This window comes from Peromyscus californicus, unplaced genomic scaffold (genome assembly GCF_007827085.1).
Source record: "Peromyscus californicus insignis strain IS unplaced genomic scaffold, ASM782708v3 Scaffold_6__1_contigs__length_162567912, whole genome shotgun sequence".
In the NCBI taxonomy this organism is placed as follows: Eukaryota; Metazoa; Chordata; class Mammalia; order Rodentia; family Cricetidae; genus Peromyscus; species Peromyscus californicus.
The window spans coordinates 146,135,598-146,152,604 of NW_026294584.1; the positions used below are offsets into that span (position 1 = coordinate 146,135,598).

Here is a 17,007-nt window from a genome sequence, read left to right on the forward strand (position 1 = left end):
TATATTAGGATTTGAGAGACTGTCAAAGATGGCAACAAAGGAAATATATTGAGTTTAGACATTTGGTGGGGAAAGACAGTTCGTCACCATGGAAAAATGATACATCCCTGTCTCAGTCAACATCCTATTGCTGTGAAGAGATACCATGACCATGGTCACTCTTATAAAGGAAAACTTTTTTTTTTTTTTTTTGGTTTTTTGAGACAGGGTTTCTCTGTGCAGCTTTGCACCTTTCCTGGAACTCACTCTGTAGCCCAGGCTGGCCTCGAACTCACAGAGATCCTCCTGGCTCTGCCTCCCGAGTGCTGGGATTAAAGGCGTGAGCCACCACCACCGCCTGGCAGGAAAACATTTAATTGGGGCTGGCTTTCAGGTTTGGAGGTTTAGCCCATTATCATCATGGCAGGAAGTATAGTGTCATGCAGGCAGACAGGTTCTGGAGAGGCTGAGTTCTACATCTGGATCTGCAGGCAGCAGGAAGAGGAAGACACAATGGTCCTGGCTGAAGCATTTGAAGCTCCAAAGCCCACCACCGGTGACACACTTTATCCAACAAGGCCACACCTCCTAATAGTGCCAATCCCTGGTGACTGAGCATTCAAATCTAGGAACCTATGGGGGCAATTCCTATTCAAACCACCACAATCCCTATCAAAAGAATAGAACTCAATTAAGTGTCACCGAGTACTCAACAAAAATCCAATAGAAATACTGTCAATAGAAATACTGGATAAGTTGAAAATTGTGAGGAAATTAAACTGTCCACTCATATCCTGTTGCCCAGGTGAGACCCCCAAAGAGGGAGTCATGGGAAAGGCTTATGGGAGGTTGCCTCTGTGGGCTGAGTGAGGATGTGAAAGTGAGAACATCACAGATTGAACAGGGGCTTCTGTGTTTATCCATCACAGTAACTGACATGACAGACATCTGTAACCCAGTGCTTCATTGCTGCCTTGGAAATTCCACACATGTTCTTCCTCCACACATCTGAAACTCAGAACCATGAGGGAAAGAACATTCTTCATGGTAGCAGAACATTGGCATAGACTTCTTCCTTAATAAGTCAACAATCCACATGCTCTTTTAACCACTTTCAAACAATGATAGCAGCAATAATAACCATGCTTCAAACTGCAACTCAGTCTCATAGAACTGAAAAGACAATGTGCGTATCTTCCCTCCCCAAAGGATGAACAAGTGAGATTTACATTTCGATGAGATCCTTTTGACTTTTATCTGACTCTCACTTCCCCTTTGATAATCTATGACATAAACTCTAATGTACAAAGTTAACACCTAAAAGCAAAAGATTGAGATGGAAAAATCGATGCCCATATATTTATCCGTACTTGAACATGGTCCTAGCAAATAAAACAGTGTACTCATAACCTCTACCATCCTTGTGTCTGCTTAGGATCACATGAGCATAGTTGATGCTCCAATTTCCACCATTTAACCAGTGTCCCCTGCTGTCATGCAACAAATACTTCAGCTTTCCTGAAGGTTAATTCAAACCTGTGTACTTGCAGGACCTCCAGCTCTTGGAATCATGCTACATTGGTGTGGTAGTTTGAAAGAAAATGGCCCTCAAAAGGAGTGGCACTATTAGGAGGTGTGGCCTAGTTGGAGTAGGTGTGGTCCTGTTGGAGGAAGTGTGTCACTGTAGAGGCAGGCTTTGAGGTCTTATATATGCTCAAGCCACACTCAGTAAGACAGACCACTTCCTGTTGCCTGCAAGTCAAGATGTATTAACTCTCAGCTCCTGCTCCAGCAACATGTCTGCCTACACGTTACCATGTCCCACCATGATGATAATGGACTGGACCTCTGAGCTGTAAGCAAGCTACACCAATTAAATGTTTTCCTTTATAAGAATTTCTGTGGTCATGGTGTCTCTTCACAGCAGTAGAAACCCCAAGACAATTGGGTTATTCTAGCTTTCTGGTGTGTGTGTGTGTGTGTGTGTGTGTGTGTGTGTGTGTGTGTGTGTGTGTGTTGCTAAGCAAGCTCTCACTGAAATACATCCTCACTCCTTGTTTTTTTGAGACAGGCCCAAATATTGAGCATCTAGCTTAGGCTGATTTGAACTTGCTATGGAACCCAGACTAGCCTCAAATTCATAATCCTCCTGTTTCCTATTAACTAAGGAGGTGTATACTAACACATTTAGTCAACTCCTTTTTTTCCCTTCCAATATTAGGGATTGAACCCAGAACCTCATGTTTACCCTGTAAGCAAGCACTAAGCCATAGTCCTGAAGCCTCCAACTTGCCTTTTTCTTCTTTTTCATGAATATATGACTTTTCTTTTTTTCTTTTTCTTCTCATGGGCACATGAAGAGGTATCTCCAGAGGCTCTGCTCAGGTCCAGAAACCCCACCTCCTACTCTCACAGTGCAGTAGAAAACTAATTTCACTCCAAGGATTAAAATTGGCAATACTAGCTCGTGTTGTAAGCCACCTGTTTGTTTTGTTTTGTTTTTCCCCCTCCCCCAACCCCAGAGGTTCAGGGACATGGGAAATTCAAAGTGGTCAGGCTGTAGTCTCAATTTGATGGCACTGTGGTTGTCTTGTCATTAGAGATGTCACCTGTTCTGTGGGAAGTGAGACCTCTAAATCAGCAAAGCACAAGTCGAGGGGACCGGAAGCCTAGGCTTTGCCAAGAGACTCTTAGTAATGAGAAGAAACAGTCCCATTTCCTTCTCGTTCTTCAACCTGAGGTGGAAAACCATCCCAGGTAGCTGCTTGGTCATAGCACAGTCCATGTCCTGGAAGACATTCTCTGTCCCTGAAAGTTGCCATCCAGCTGACCACACAACTCCCCAAACTGCTGGTCCTTCAGGACAACCTCAAAGGAACATTACAACTGCAGTTAACTCCGAGGTTATGAGCTCATTCCTACTCTTTATTTAGTGTGAATTTAGTGTCTGGCCAGAGGCAACACATTCAGGAATATTAAAAAGTGCATAAGGCACTCTCTGTATGGAAAGGTTTTTGTGTATTTGTTCGTTTGTTTGTTTGTTTTTCCCCATGTCATTACAGGCAGTAAGAGCAAATCTATATCCAGGTCAGTTCATTGGCAGAATTCCCCATAGACACTGTCACTGACACCACTCCTGGGTGTACTTTTAGATGGAGCTGGCATGTACTGAAAACCAACTGCAGCCAGCCTTCAACTCTTCCTTCCTCCCTTAGTGAAGTACGCATAAAGAACTTCCCATGAAGACAAAGATATAGACAGAGAACAGGGAGTAGCTTCTTAGGAATAAGATCACAAGAGCTGAGTGTAGCAAATACCTGTCATGTTAGCACTTGGATAGTGGAGGCAACAGGAGCAGGAGTCCAAGGTCAGCCTTGGCTACAAGGGTCTAGCCCAGAGCATATGAGACTTCAAAAAATAAAAATCATAGGAATCTGAGTCAATTGCTGTAAACAGAGGCTTTTCTGTGTCCTGCCCTGTCCCACAGTCACTTCCAAATAATCACTGAGAGGCTTATGTTAATTATAAACGCTTGGTGGTAGCTCAGACTTATTACTAACTAGCTCTTACATTTAAGTTAACCCATTCCTGTTAATCTGTTTATTGCCATGTGGTCCATGGCTTACTGGTTCTCCAACATCCTGCTTCTTGGACAACTCGAAGCATCTCTCTAGACCCCGCCCCTCTTCCTCTGAGTCCTAGTTTGATTCTTCTGCCTAACCTCATCCTGTCTTTCCATAGGCCAAAACAATTTTATTATCAGCCAATAGAGAATACATATTCACAGCATACAGAGGGACCATCCCATAGCAAGTTGCTCATATTTGTACCTTTGGGGCCTGCTTAAATCCAATCTGACATCCACAACTTCAACTCATGATGGAATCCACAACCATGCATGCCTACTATATGGCTTTGTGGGTCAAACATCATATTTACAGTGGGCAGCTTGCATAGTAACTTGGTAGTTCAAGTCAAACATTCAGTCTTTCTTTGTTGTTTGGTTTGGTTTCATTTTTTTTTTTAGACAAGTTTTCCTATGGAGCCCTGGCTGTTCAGAAACTCACTCTGTAGACCAGGCTGGCCTCAACTGCAAAGATTTGCCTGCTTCTGCCTCTTAAGTGCAGGGATTAAAGGCGTGTGCCATCTCACCTGGTTTTCAGTCTTTCCTGAATCTAACAAACTAGGAACTTTTCTAAACAAGAGAATAGTTATCTTCAAAAGATGTTGTAGCTTTGCTCTATAATCCTACAGGTCAAACTTATGACTCAACTCCAAATCCCTTGAAAAGCTTCTAGATAGCAACCCTGTCAAACAGACTTAGAATGTCCCCTTGAAGCCAGGTGTGGTGGTATTACACCTTTAATCACTTGGGATGCAGAGGCAGGAATATTTCTGTAAGTTCATGGCCAGGCTGGTCTACACAGCGAGCTCCAGGAAAGCCAGGGCTACATAAAGAGACCCTGACTCAAAACACCAAAAATAAATAAATAAGTAAATAAAATGTTATCAAGAGAGGCCATGGAACAAGTCTGTTCTGGGGTGTGTTACAGAACTTTCTCTGATATTAGCTCAAATTAAAAATTGGGAGCCCACTAAATTCTGTGACTCTCCCTCCTAGGTAGTAGGAGGGGCTGGATGATGCAACTTATTCTTGTGTCTCCTGATTTATTTCTGCTTAGTTTCTTGAGACAGGGTCTTTCTGTCTAGCCTAGGCTGGCCCCAAACTCCCAATCTTCCTGTCTTGGGCCCCTTAGTGTTAGAGTTATAGGCATGTACCACTATACATGGCTCAAAAGGGTTATCCTAACCATGCCCAAGAACATAGGAGGAAGCCACTGAGATGGAAGGCCCCTAGGCTTCTGTGAAACTCATTTCTCATCCTCTAGCTGTTTGCTGCTGTTTTTGTGTTCTTTCTCATCCACCCTATGAATTCTGTAGTGGCACTAGTCTCATAAATGCCCCCCAAGAATTCTGTATTGCCTTTGGTTTACCATTTGCACCAAATAAAAGACAATTCTAGAAACTTTTTTTCTTGTTCTTACTTTGTCATTTAGAAAATCAGTTTGGGAAGCCCATTGACTGAATATCCCAACTCCGCATTTCACAGCTGGGAAAATTATGTGATGGGCTCAGATATCCACCAGGCCACTGTAAGCTGAGCTCAAGCCAAAGGCCTTGTATTCCCTGACTTCTTAAGTCTCTGTCCAAACAGGTGCAAACCCAGCATTTGGGGGAAGAATTAATGTCGCTAAAGAAGTAGTATTCAGAAATCCCAATGTTCCAACGATTTTCCTCCCCACTATGCACAATCACTCTGGGAGTGAGCAGTAGGGAGCTTTCTCATTTCCATCGATTGATAACAGTGTAGTAGCTTTCTTCTACAAAAACCTGGCATCCCCTTCATGAGAAATAAGTTGAGGGTTCACAACTGTCTGCTGGGAACTTAAGTCAGTCTTTTCTACTTTGGACTTAGGGCTGTGTGTGTGTGTGTGTGTGTGAGTGTGTGTGTGTGTGTGTGTGTGTGTGTGTGTGTGTGTGTGTGTGATATTTGTGTGTCACAAAACAAATCAGAATTTGTAGACTGCCCATTTGTTTCAATCTCATGAAAGTATATAAGAATCTACTAGTCAATACAACACATTACACCATTCTGATGATCACTTTGTCTGTTGCCACTATGGCAACCCCTTGTCTCTGGGAGTTAAGATGGCTGAGCAATGTCACTCCAGTATGCCACCTTCCCCAGGGAATCAGAGAAGTCTAGTTTAATGGCAGCATTAGTGGCTACTATAGAAGAGATGCTAGTTTAGATAACACATTGCTTAAAGCATTGATGACGGGAGTGTCCTCCCTGTTCTCCCAGGTTATAATTAGTGGGTGGCTGAGCAGGTCTTGCATAATGAAGTCACTCCAGCATTCTAATACCTTATCTTTGGATGTCTTCTATTTATAGTAATATAAGATGCATTTGCGAAAGAGGTGATTTTCAGGTTTCACTTGATAGAAAACAGTTTCATGTTTCGAGTGTTTATGTGGATCCTTGAGTAACATGGGACAAAACTTAAAGATAGAAATGTGAATGATAAAGAGGTTTGTGGGGCAGTGGTAGTGCACGCCTTTAATCCCAGCACTCGGGAGGCAGAGGCAGGCGGGTCTTTGTGAGTTCGAGGCCAGCCTGGTCTACAGAGCGAGTTCCAGGACAGGAACAAAGCTGCACAGAGAAACCCTGTCTCGTTAAACCAAAAAAAAAACAAAAAAAAAAAGAGGTTTGTGATGATTAATTTTACATGTCACCCTGCATAACCTAGAGGTGCTCAGAAGGCTGATAAAACATTATTTCTGTACAGACCTGTGAGGTTATTTCAACAAAATCTTAGTGGATTGAGTGAAGAAGCCCTAATCGCCACCAGCAAGGGCACCTCCCAATCCCATGGGGGCCTGCATAGACTGACAAAATGGAGGAAGGACACATTATATCTCTTCTTGGGCTCAGACATCCTTTGCTCTCAGGCCTTGGAACTCCAGGTTCTCAGGCATTAGATTCTGAAACTTACAAAAACAGTTTCTCTAGTTTCCATACCTGCAGCCACAGGCTGAATCCTATTATAGAAGCTCGGTGGAAGAGGGGACATAGCAGTAATCCACATTGGAAAGGTCTTGCTTCTAGAAGATGCTTGCAGAGATCCAGAGGAACCTGAGCAGAGCTGACAGATTGGGAGACAGGCCATCTACACAGCGCACATGAAAGCAGTATGTCAAAATTCATCTTGAAGTTCGTTCACTTGGAGGTTGTCAACATGGTAAGGAACTGAGGAAGTTGTGGAAAAGCAGATGGAAGACAATGAGGAATAGGTGGAAAAGATGTGACAGAAGTCCTGAAAAGTTCTAAAATTATACATGCCAGAGAGGGGGTTGACAGAACGCTGATTAATAAGTGAAATGACTGTGTAATATGACAACCTGGCGGAGGTGAACTTCATTCCCAGAATTCTCTTCTTTGCGCTGGGGGTGAGCTGTGAGGCTTGTGTGGTCTGGGAGGTAAGAATGGGGTAGCTGTCTCACCCTCCTCACGAGAGGTATGAGGCGTGAGGCGTCTGCAGCAGGAGTGTCCCTCAGTCCCTGCATCAGTTTCCGACATCAGGGGTGTGGGTTTACTTCCATCATAGAAGGGTTCAGCTTCTTTGGGACACCCAGCCTATCAAGATGGACATGGACCATGTTGACATGTTGATACTCCCATGCTCTATTTCATCCTTTTGAATTCTAGCTTGTTCTCCATTTCATGCACTTTCCATCCATCATCTTTTTTTATTTTATTTATTTATTTATTTTGGTTTTTCAAGACAGGGTTTCTCTGTAGCTTTGGAGCCTGTCCTGCACTAGCTCTGTAGACCAGGCTGGCCTTGAACTCACAGTCATCTGCCTCCCAAGTGCTAGGATTAAAGGCGTGCACCACCACCGCCCAGCAGTCTCTTCTACATACCATGCATTCCCTTTACAAGAGCAGTCAAAGCTTGAAGTCAGCCTGGACACACACACACACACACACACACACACACACACACACACACACACACATACACACACACACATACACACACACACACACTTCTGCTCCCTGATTTCAACTGCACACTACCTATATAATAGAGCAAATAATCTCACACACACATTTAGTGGCTTGATCTTGTGTAGACAAGTCCAGATGCTATGAGTTCATGAGTGTATCTGTTCTATCATTTCCAGAAGACACTGTTTCAGTCTGGTCCTCCCCAACCTCTGCCTCTTACAGTTTTTCTACCCTTTCTTCTGAGATGATCCCTGAGCCTTATGGAGATCAGTGTGACAATATGTCTTATTAGGGGCTTAACACTCCACAGCCACATTTTCTATGTTATGAATTTCTGTGTTACTTGCCATCCACTACACAAAGAAACCTTTTTGATAAGGTCTGAGAGTTGCACTAATCTATGGGTATAGAGATAAGAATTTAGAGGGCAGTTTGATGCTATGTCCATTTAGGAAAATAATAGTAGTAGGTTCAACCCTGGGGCCTATGAGCTTCTCCACCACGGATTCTTGGCCGATTTACAGAACTAGGCATGTGTTTCCTTCTGAGTAACAGGCCTTAAAGCCAATGGGAAGGTGATTGGTTGCCCCTATAACATCTGTACTGCTATTGCATCCATGGCCACGTCTTGCTTGAAGTGTTCATGGCTGAATAAGAGGGTTGGTGACCTCCCCACTGCCCACCAAAGCAATCTACATAGCACCTTTTGGTGATGCGAAAGCTAGCCAGCAGGCAGGAAACTTGGTGGTAGGTAACAACTTTATTTTTCCATGTCTTGAATCAAACTGTTTGGTGTCTTCAGCAATAGAGTCTTATCATCAAGTTCTTGTGCACAGCCAAGAGCAATGGAAATAGTCTCTATTAGGTGTCTCTAGGCCGCCCCTGACCAAAAACTTGGAAGGAAGTACCCCACACCTGGCACTGCCATTTGTTTTCTTATCTTAGCCATTCAGGCAGGGGCAAAATGAAATCTCAAGCAGTTCTTAATTTGCATTTCCCTGATAGTTAGGAATGTGCACACTTCTAAAAGAACTTCTTCTAAGAACTGTGTTTAGTTCCATAGCATACCTATTTGCAGGTTTGTTTGAATTCTTGGTGTTTAGGTTGTTTTGTTTTGTTTTTTGTATATTCTAGACACCAATCCTCTGTCAGATGCATAGCTGGCAAAGATTTCTTTTCCCCTGGTTTGTGTACTGCCTCTTCACTTGATTTATAGTTCACTTCCAGTACAGAGGCTTTTTACATTCACAAGGTTCCACTTGTCGATTGTCGGTCCCTGGGTGACTCATTGTCTTATTTAGAAAGTCTTTACCTGCCAATTTCCTCTAAAAGTTTCAGAGTTTCTTGTCAAACACCGAGATCTTTTACCAGTTTGCAATGGATTTGTGTTCAGGGTGAGAGAGAAGGAGAGAGTTTCACACTGCTATATGTAAGACCCACAGTTTTCCCAGCACTGTTTGTTAAAGATACTGTCATCTTTGTCAGAAACAAACTGAACAAAAACAGGTGCCTGTTGTGTGTGTCCTCAGTTCTAATTCTGACCACTGTGTCTGCCTTTGTGCACATATTGTGCTGTTTTTACTGTAGTATAACTTGGAATCAGGCACCTTCCATGTCTAACTCACTGCCCGCTCTCTCTCTTTACTATGTGCAGATCAGCGTGCTCTCTGTGCTTTCTGATTGCCAGACCGGCTCTGTGCTCCTGCTGCCGTGCCTTTCCCACCATGACAGGCTGCGTTCCTCCTGAACCGTAAGCTAAAATATCGGCCCCCTCCCAAGTCGCTGTTGGCATTTATCACAGCAACCGAAAAGTAAGTCATACAAGCTGCAAGCATAGAGCAAAGCCCTGCCACCTGAGCAGCTCCCTCTGACAGGTATTCACTAACTACTGGAGTAGGAGCACAAAGGGAAGGGCAGTGAAGAGCTGAAGGAAGCTGTGGGACGCACTGACTTTCAGTAATGTATCTAGAGGGACAGGAGAACTGAGAGGGAAACTCCCACTGCACATCGCCACTTAAGGAGAGAAGAGAAGATGGGGAAGACACCAGGTACAGCAGGAAGCTCACAATAGTGAGAAGATAATATTTATTTATAGGAAAAGTCTTGATCTCACCTTCAAAATAATTGAAGGCATTGATAGTAAACTGAACGTAACGAACATTGTATTGAAGCGAAAAAGCCCCAAATCAAAACATAGTTAAAGAGAAACAGGACAATTCATGTCAGAAAAGCTGGCTAGAACAAGCCAAGCTAAGGCCAGGCATTCATAAGTAAGAATAAGTCTCCGTGTATTTATTTGGGAGCTGGGTGGTGGGCCCCCAGAGAGTTAAAAAAAGAAAGAAAGCAAAAACAAAAACAACTACAACTGATGATTTACTTTCTTAACCTCTAAGTCCCATCTTCTCATTTTTGTGTGTATGTGTAGATATTTTCTGGGCTCTATGGAAGATATTTTATCTGAAAATATAGTAGATAATCAACTAAATATCAGGCCACTAGACTTGAAGCTGAGTGAATATGACCTGAAATAGAGCTGGGCAATTTGAGAAAAATCATGGGGAGTATTTAAAGAAAACAAATAGGAATACATAACTCACTAGAAGTAAAGAATTAGGTAAGTTTAATAGTAAATTGGAAAAAAAGAGAAGGGAAAAATTTGAAAACTAATAAACAGAAAAACAAACTGAAATAAAAGAAGAAAAAAGATAAAATAGAGTATATATTCCAATATTTCTATCATCAAAGTATTAAGAGGACAGAGAAAACAGGCAGATAAAGTATTTAAAGAGATAATTAATGAGAATTTTTGAAAATAAATAGTAAATTATCAACTCACAGTTCCATGAGCTGTGCCCAGTATAAACCAGAATACTGCAGAGACAATTATGCCATAGCCAGAATTCGGAACCAAATTTAAAGAGATCTTTAGAGCAGCCATACACCACATACTATGTGCCAAATACAAACTATTAAGTGAATTTTTACAAAAACAATGGTTATTTCTGCTGTACTCATTAGAGCAAGGAAAGGGAACCAACTTAGATGTTCAATAGATGAATGCACAATGAAAATGTGTTACATATATGCAATAGGACATTTTAAAATTTATTTATCTTTATGTGTATAAGCATTTTTTGTCTGTATGTTTTTAAGTGCATCATGTGCATGCGTAATGCTCATGGATGTCAGAGGACAGTGTTGAACCCCCTGTAACTGCAGTTACAGATAGTTATGAGTTTGCCATGTGGGTGATGGGAATTGAACCTATGTCCCTTTTGAGGGTAGTGAGTACTCTTAACCTTCAAGCCATCTTTCCAGCCCCTATACAGTGGAATTTATTCAAAAAGAAAGAAAAAATTTAAATAATAAAATTTCAGGTAAACTGATAGATCTGAAAAGCACAATATTAAAATGAGGTGACCCAAACTCAGAAAGACAAAAACTGAATGTTCTCATATGTGGCCTAGAAGTATATAAATTGATGTAAATATGTAAAGCCTAAAAAAACACAGAAAGGAGACCAAGAGAGAGCTGAAAAATAGGTGGTGTGGAAAGATTCGGGGAGGACACATGGGACATGAAGGGAAAAACTGGGGCAGTATGCAAGGAAGGATCAGTGTAGTTGAACCGGGGACAGTGAGGAAAGAGAAACACTGAAATATACTTCCTTGGGGAAAAAAACTGGAGACAGGAGAAGAGCTGCATGTTTAAATTGCCAAGAGGGGGCCTGGAGAAGTCACTCAGCACTGACTGCTTTTCCAGAAGACCTAGGTTCAATTCCCAGGACCCACATGGTGACTCACAAAGGTCTCTAACTCCAGAGTCAGGGGATCCAGTGCCCTCTTCTAGCCTCGATATGCACCACATGTACCTGCTGTACAGACTTACATACAGGCAAAACACCCATACATGGGTTAGAGAGATGGCTCAGTGGTTAAGAGCACTGACTGCTCTTCCAGAGGACCCGGGTTCATTTCCCAGCTCACAACTGTCTATACCTCCAAGATCTGACACTCCTCACACAGACTTACATACAGGCAAAACACCCATACACATAAAAAAGAAAAGATAAAAAACTGTAAAAAATAATTGCCAAAAGGGGAAACGATCAACCAATTTCATGTTTCTATATAGTGAAAGTATCCTTCATAAATGAATATGAAGTAAATACACCCTCAGATAGACCAAAGCTGATTGAGTTCATCACTGACAGACGCTGAAAGAAATGCTTGAGGCCAAAGGGAAGTGATATTAGGTGGACAGTCAGACAGATCTATATGAAATAATAATGAGAAAAGCAGAAAAGAGAAATAGCTTCACAAATCAGAGATATATTTTCACAGTCATCATGTACAACAGTTACACATTTCCACACATCAAAACATTACAGTGTTCAGCACATTTTGTAATAGGAGAAGCAAAATGTAAGACTATAGTATCACAGAGCATAGGAGAGGGATAGATGGAATTATGCAATTATTAATTTCTTATATGTATATTATTAACAGAGTAACATTATTTTTGTTTGTTTGCTCTCTTTTGTGTTTTGAGACTGTGTCTCACTTTATTGCCCTGGCTTGAAACTTTCTATGTAGATCAGGCTGGCATTGAACTCACAGAGATTGGCCTTCCTGTCTCCCACGTGCTGGGATTAAAGCAGTGGATCTCAACCTCCCTAATGCTGGGACCCTTTAATACAGTTCCTCATGCTGTGATGACCTCCAACCATAAAATTATTTTCGTTGCTACTTAGTAACTGTAACTTTGTTATTGTTATGAATCATAATGTAAATATCTGATATGCAGGATATCAGATATGTGACCCCTGTGAAATGGTCCTTTGACCCCAAAGAGGTTTTGAAGCCACAGGTTGAGAACCACTGGATTAAAGGCTGCATTGACACACCAGGCCACAGTTACTTTGAAGGTAGATGGTGATAATTAAAGATTTAAACTGAGGGCTGGTGAGATGGCTCAGCAGGTAGAGGCACTTCCCACGAACATCTGGAGACCCGAGTTTGATGCTGGGACCTAAACAAAGTAGAAAGAGAGAACTGATGCTACACAGTTGTCTTCTGACCTCCACCTATCCACTGTATCCTGTGTGTGGCTACATTCACACACATACACAATGACAATAAATCAAAATTTTAAAACGATGCAAATTGAGATTTCTAGAGCCATTATTCCGTTTAACACAAGAAAAATGTAGGAAGATAATCTAGAGGGTGAGTGGAAATATGAAAATGTCCAATGTAGACAAAAGAAGCCAAGAAACAGGGACTAGAGACATGAAGCCCATGACTCGTGGAGTGGATGGATGAAGTAAGTTTCTCACATGTGCTACTCCTGGTCAATTTGTCTTTGGAAATTTGCTTCTGCCACAGATAATGTTTTGTCATGAATTCAACCTAAAACTGCAAGGAAAACAGAGCTGGTAAGTAAAATGCCTACTGTAGTAAAATCATTTTGATACAACTAACATCGATTCCACCACAAATAATGATGAGCTGCTCCTCACACTCCCCATTCTGTCAACAGTTAAAACAGGAAGCAAGGTCTCCATTCCAGCACCGGTGTGTTTTTCTGTGCTCAAACTACAGTTCCAAGAGGGATTTTTGAAAAAACGTCATTGGAAGTGCAAAGGCTATTTGCACATTTAAGATCCATTTGACTGCCACTGAGGAGAGTCCACCTAATTTCAACTGTACTGAGCTAATTTGCAGGTTCCGGGTGAGCTGTTGTGAGAATCTGTAGAGTTCTAATAGAATTTTTAAAATGTCTTCAGAGAACTGAAAGTCAAATAAAATCACACACTCATGGATTCCTATGAACGTGTGGTGCCACCTATGTGGGTGAAGAGGAGCTTCAAAATCAAACCTGTATATTCCCATCAAAAGGCAGTATTAAAAAAGGCAGGCATGAGGTTAACCCACCACTCAGGAGATGAAGGCTGGAGGCTCAGATCAAGGCCATCCTCTGGCATAGATTAGAGGCCAGCCTGGGCTACAAGAACAATACTTGCTTTGAACCTCAGGTCAGTAAAAATTATTCCCTGCAAAGAGAATTTCATTCCTTTCATTAATAGACTTGCATTGAAAATACTGTTCAAAAATATGTGGACTTTCCAGCCCTCTTATTATATAGGTATTTACACAAAGTCTTCAGTTGTGCCTCTTGGCCCACAAAACTTAAAGTATTTACTAAAAGGCCTTTTGCAGAGCCTGTCAACCATGGGCTAAATGCAGCTTTTGTGATAGCTGCTACTGTGCACTTTGTTTTGGAACCACAGACATTCTACCTCAAACTGCCACCTCTATGAATCACCAGGAGAAGGCCAAGACATGTCAGGAATGGAAGTTGGAAGTTAATTCAGTTGCGAGGTTAGGCAATCATCATAGCTAACACCAATTAACACATGTAATATAGAATGTTTTGCTAAAGAAACTTTTTGTAGAGAAGTCCCCCATACCTACAGGCTGGCTTTCCCCAGCTCCAGTTACCCAGAGTCAGCCACAGACATGCAAATTTTCAGACACAGTAGTATGTTTTATTAGCTTTTATTGTAGTAGGATATAGTTGCTCTGTTTTATTATTAATTATGGTTAGTCTCTTACTGTGCCCAATTTATAAATGAAACTTTATTGTATATATGTATAAGAGTCTGTATATATATATATATATGACAACATATATACGTACATATATGTGTGTAGTGTCTGGCTTTAAGTATATCCTGGGCCTCTTGGTATACATCCTCCATGGATAAGGAAAGACTACCGTGCATATCCTCTTATAATTATGAAAATCTTATTAATTAGGTACTACTCCTTCCCATCTCATAGAAGCTGAGAAGTTATCAGAGGTGCCATTGATAGGTAAGTGATATAAGGGTGCACAAGACTTAACTTAGCAAAAGCCCATCAGATCTGGTGTCTGCAAACATCAGAAGACGCAAAGGAAAAAACGAGAACTGCTTAGCTGGGGATGAAGGTCAATGGTGGAGCACTAGCTGAGAACGCATGAGGCCTGAGTTCAACCTCCAGGACATGAACAAATCAACTGATAAATGGATGTTTAAGCCCTCCTTTCCCTGCAGAAAGAACAAAGGTGAGTCATGCACAGTGACCCAGGCTTGTCATTCCAGCACTTGGAAGGCAGAGGCATTATCAAAAGTTGGGATAATTCTCTGCTCCAAATCAAGGCCAACCTGGACTACAGGCTCAAGAAAATTTAAAAATTGGCTGGGTGTGGTGGTGCACGCCTTTAATCCCAGTACTTGGGAGGCAGATGGATCTGATTTCAAGGCCAGTCTGAGCTATATTGTAAGACCCTGTCTCACAACAAACAAACAAACTCAACAAAGAAAAACCTAATATAAAATCAACAACAAAAAGCTACAGGAACCGAGGAGTAAAGGTAGGTATTTGTGAGGGGTAAGAACGGGTAAATGCGGACATGTTGGGAGCTAGTGTACATGGGGAACATGACTACAAGATGACAGAACTGGTTGTGGTGCTTGGCGGTCCCCCCACCACCAAAAAAAATCCCATTTTATCAGCAATGGGGTGCCTTCCCACTCCAACCCTTTTAACAATGTCATTTAGAGCGTTCTGATGAATGCATGAACGGAAGTATTGTTTGTGAAAGTCTGGGGACATTTTATGATGCTGAAGTGTGCAAGGAAAAAAAATATCAGAGGCAGAATAGCTTACTAGTTCTAGGCCAGCCTGAGTGAGTTCCAGGCCAGTCAGGGCTACATTGGGAGACTTTGCTTTCAAAACAACCCTGCCCCCCTTAGCCCCCCACCTCCCGTGCGCGCGCAAAGAAACCAGTGGGAATAGAGGGGTGAGTCTGGAAAATCAGAGTGGTCCTCAGCAGGGAACATGAATATAATGCGTTTATACACACATGTATTTGTTTAATTTACCGTCAAAAGACAAAATGGTAGTGCATTTAGTCCTACATCATATGTCCACACATTAAACCCTGTTTGTACTAGCAGGGTTAGAAATGCAGTGGGCATTTTAAGAGATTATAAATAGCAATAAAAACAGAGCGATCAGAAAGCTGGTGCTCAAGGCGAGCGCCTCAGCCCCAGGATTCTGGCTGCTCCTCCTCTGCAGGACCTCGGGCCGTCCCCTCCGCCAATGACCGAGCCGGAGCAGCGGCCCAGGGGTGGGCTAAGATCTGCAGGAAAGCGCCCTGTCAACTTTGTAGTCCAGTCACCTACTTCGGTTGGTAGCAGCCACTGTGGCTTTAAATGGCCGGGGGATTTCGAATCGGGGAAGGCGGGAGGTCAGGCCGAGGGGCGCCCCCCGTCGCGGGGAGTCCCCGCCCGCCGCGTCCCCGGGCCCGAGCGCGGCCGCGCGGCTTTGTCTCCGGCGTCGCGCCCCGCACTTCCCCGTGCGCAGCCTGTAACCCGAGCTCCCATTTCCTGGTGGATTCTCTTAAAGCGGCCGCGGTCGCCGCGCAGAACAAAGGCCATTGTCTCGCTTCCTCCTGCGGCGCCGCGTCCTTCCCGGAAAGTCCCTTCCTAGACCGCAGTCCCTGGGTTGCATCGGCGCCCCGGGGAGCGCATAGAAAAGCCCCCACTGTGCATGGCCCAGGTTCCCCGGAGGTGCAGCCTGGGGAGGCGGGAGCGGGATGAACCAGGCTTGAGAGTCCTAGGGCCACGCTGCGAGGTTCCCCAAAGGCATCCTCCTCGGGGCGGCCCCGTGGGCACCCCGCGCCCCTCCCCCGCACGCCTTTTGATTTCCCCGCGGCCCGCAGTAACCCGAGCTTTTATTTCCTGGTGGCTCCTTTAAGAGGCAGAGCCCGGTGCTGGGAATTCACGTCAGTTTCTGCCCTGAAACTCTCAAGATCAATGAGCAGAGAGCTTTCTCAGTTCTGCCTTTCAGTTTCTCTCTTCCAGGAAGGAAAACATTCGAGAGAGAGAGAGAGAGGGAGGGAGCGAGCGAGCGCCGCGGGGAGGGCGGGGGCGGGCGCGCCGGCCGCGGGTGGGAGGAGACACGCGAGGCCGGCCGGCTGCGCCCCGGTCGCCGCGCCGCGACCCGCACACCCCACGCCGTGCTCGCCGGCTCCCACGCCCCCGCGCCGCGCGCCCGATCCGTGCGCTCCGAAGACCCCCCCACCCCCCGCCCCCGGGGCGGCCGCCGCTGGCGATGCTGCAAGAAACTTCTTAAATGACCGCGTCCCGCTGCCCCGCCGAGCGTTTCTGGGTTGGGGAGAGGAAAGGAAAGTGGAAAAAAACTGAGAACTTCCTGATCCCTCTCGCTGTGAGACATGTCTGAGACTCCTGCTCAGTGTAGCATTAAGGTAATGATTCGGTTCCCCTCCTTCCCCTTGGGCGATCGGAACCCCCTCGCCCCGGGGCTGCTGGTGCAGTTCCTAGGCTTGCGGGGAATTATTTGGGGCGCGAGGGAAAGAGATGCGGCTCGTGGCAGTGGCTGTAC

The 17,007-nt window shown here is 43.9% G+C and overlaps 1 protein-coding gene and 1 long non-coding RNA gene across 2 annotated transcripts in view; one reads left to right on the forward strand and one right to left on the reverse strand.

Moving 5' to 3' along the window:
• Positions 1 to 10,155: 10,155 nt before the first annotated feature.
• On the reverse strand, positions 10,156 to 16,482 carry LOC128098939 (uncharacterized). Its single transcript, XR_008214394.1, has 3 exons — positions 15,786 to 16,482; positions 12,891 to 14,645; positions 10,156 to 12,583 (listed from the first exon to the last, which is right to left on the reverse strand). It is a non-coding gene; the product is annotated as an uncharacterized LOC128098939 (long non-coding RNA).
• The window catches only part of Etv6 (ETS variant transcription factor 6), a 245,338-nt gene continuing 243,709 nt past the window's right edge, over positions 15,379 to 17,007 (forward strand). The window contains 1 exon segment of the mRNA XM_052720472.1: positions 15,379 to 15,789. Coding sequence (XP_052576432.1) covers positions 15,703 to 15,789 — 87 coding nt within the window. The 5' untranslated portion in view covers positions 15,379 to 15,702.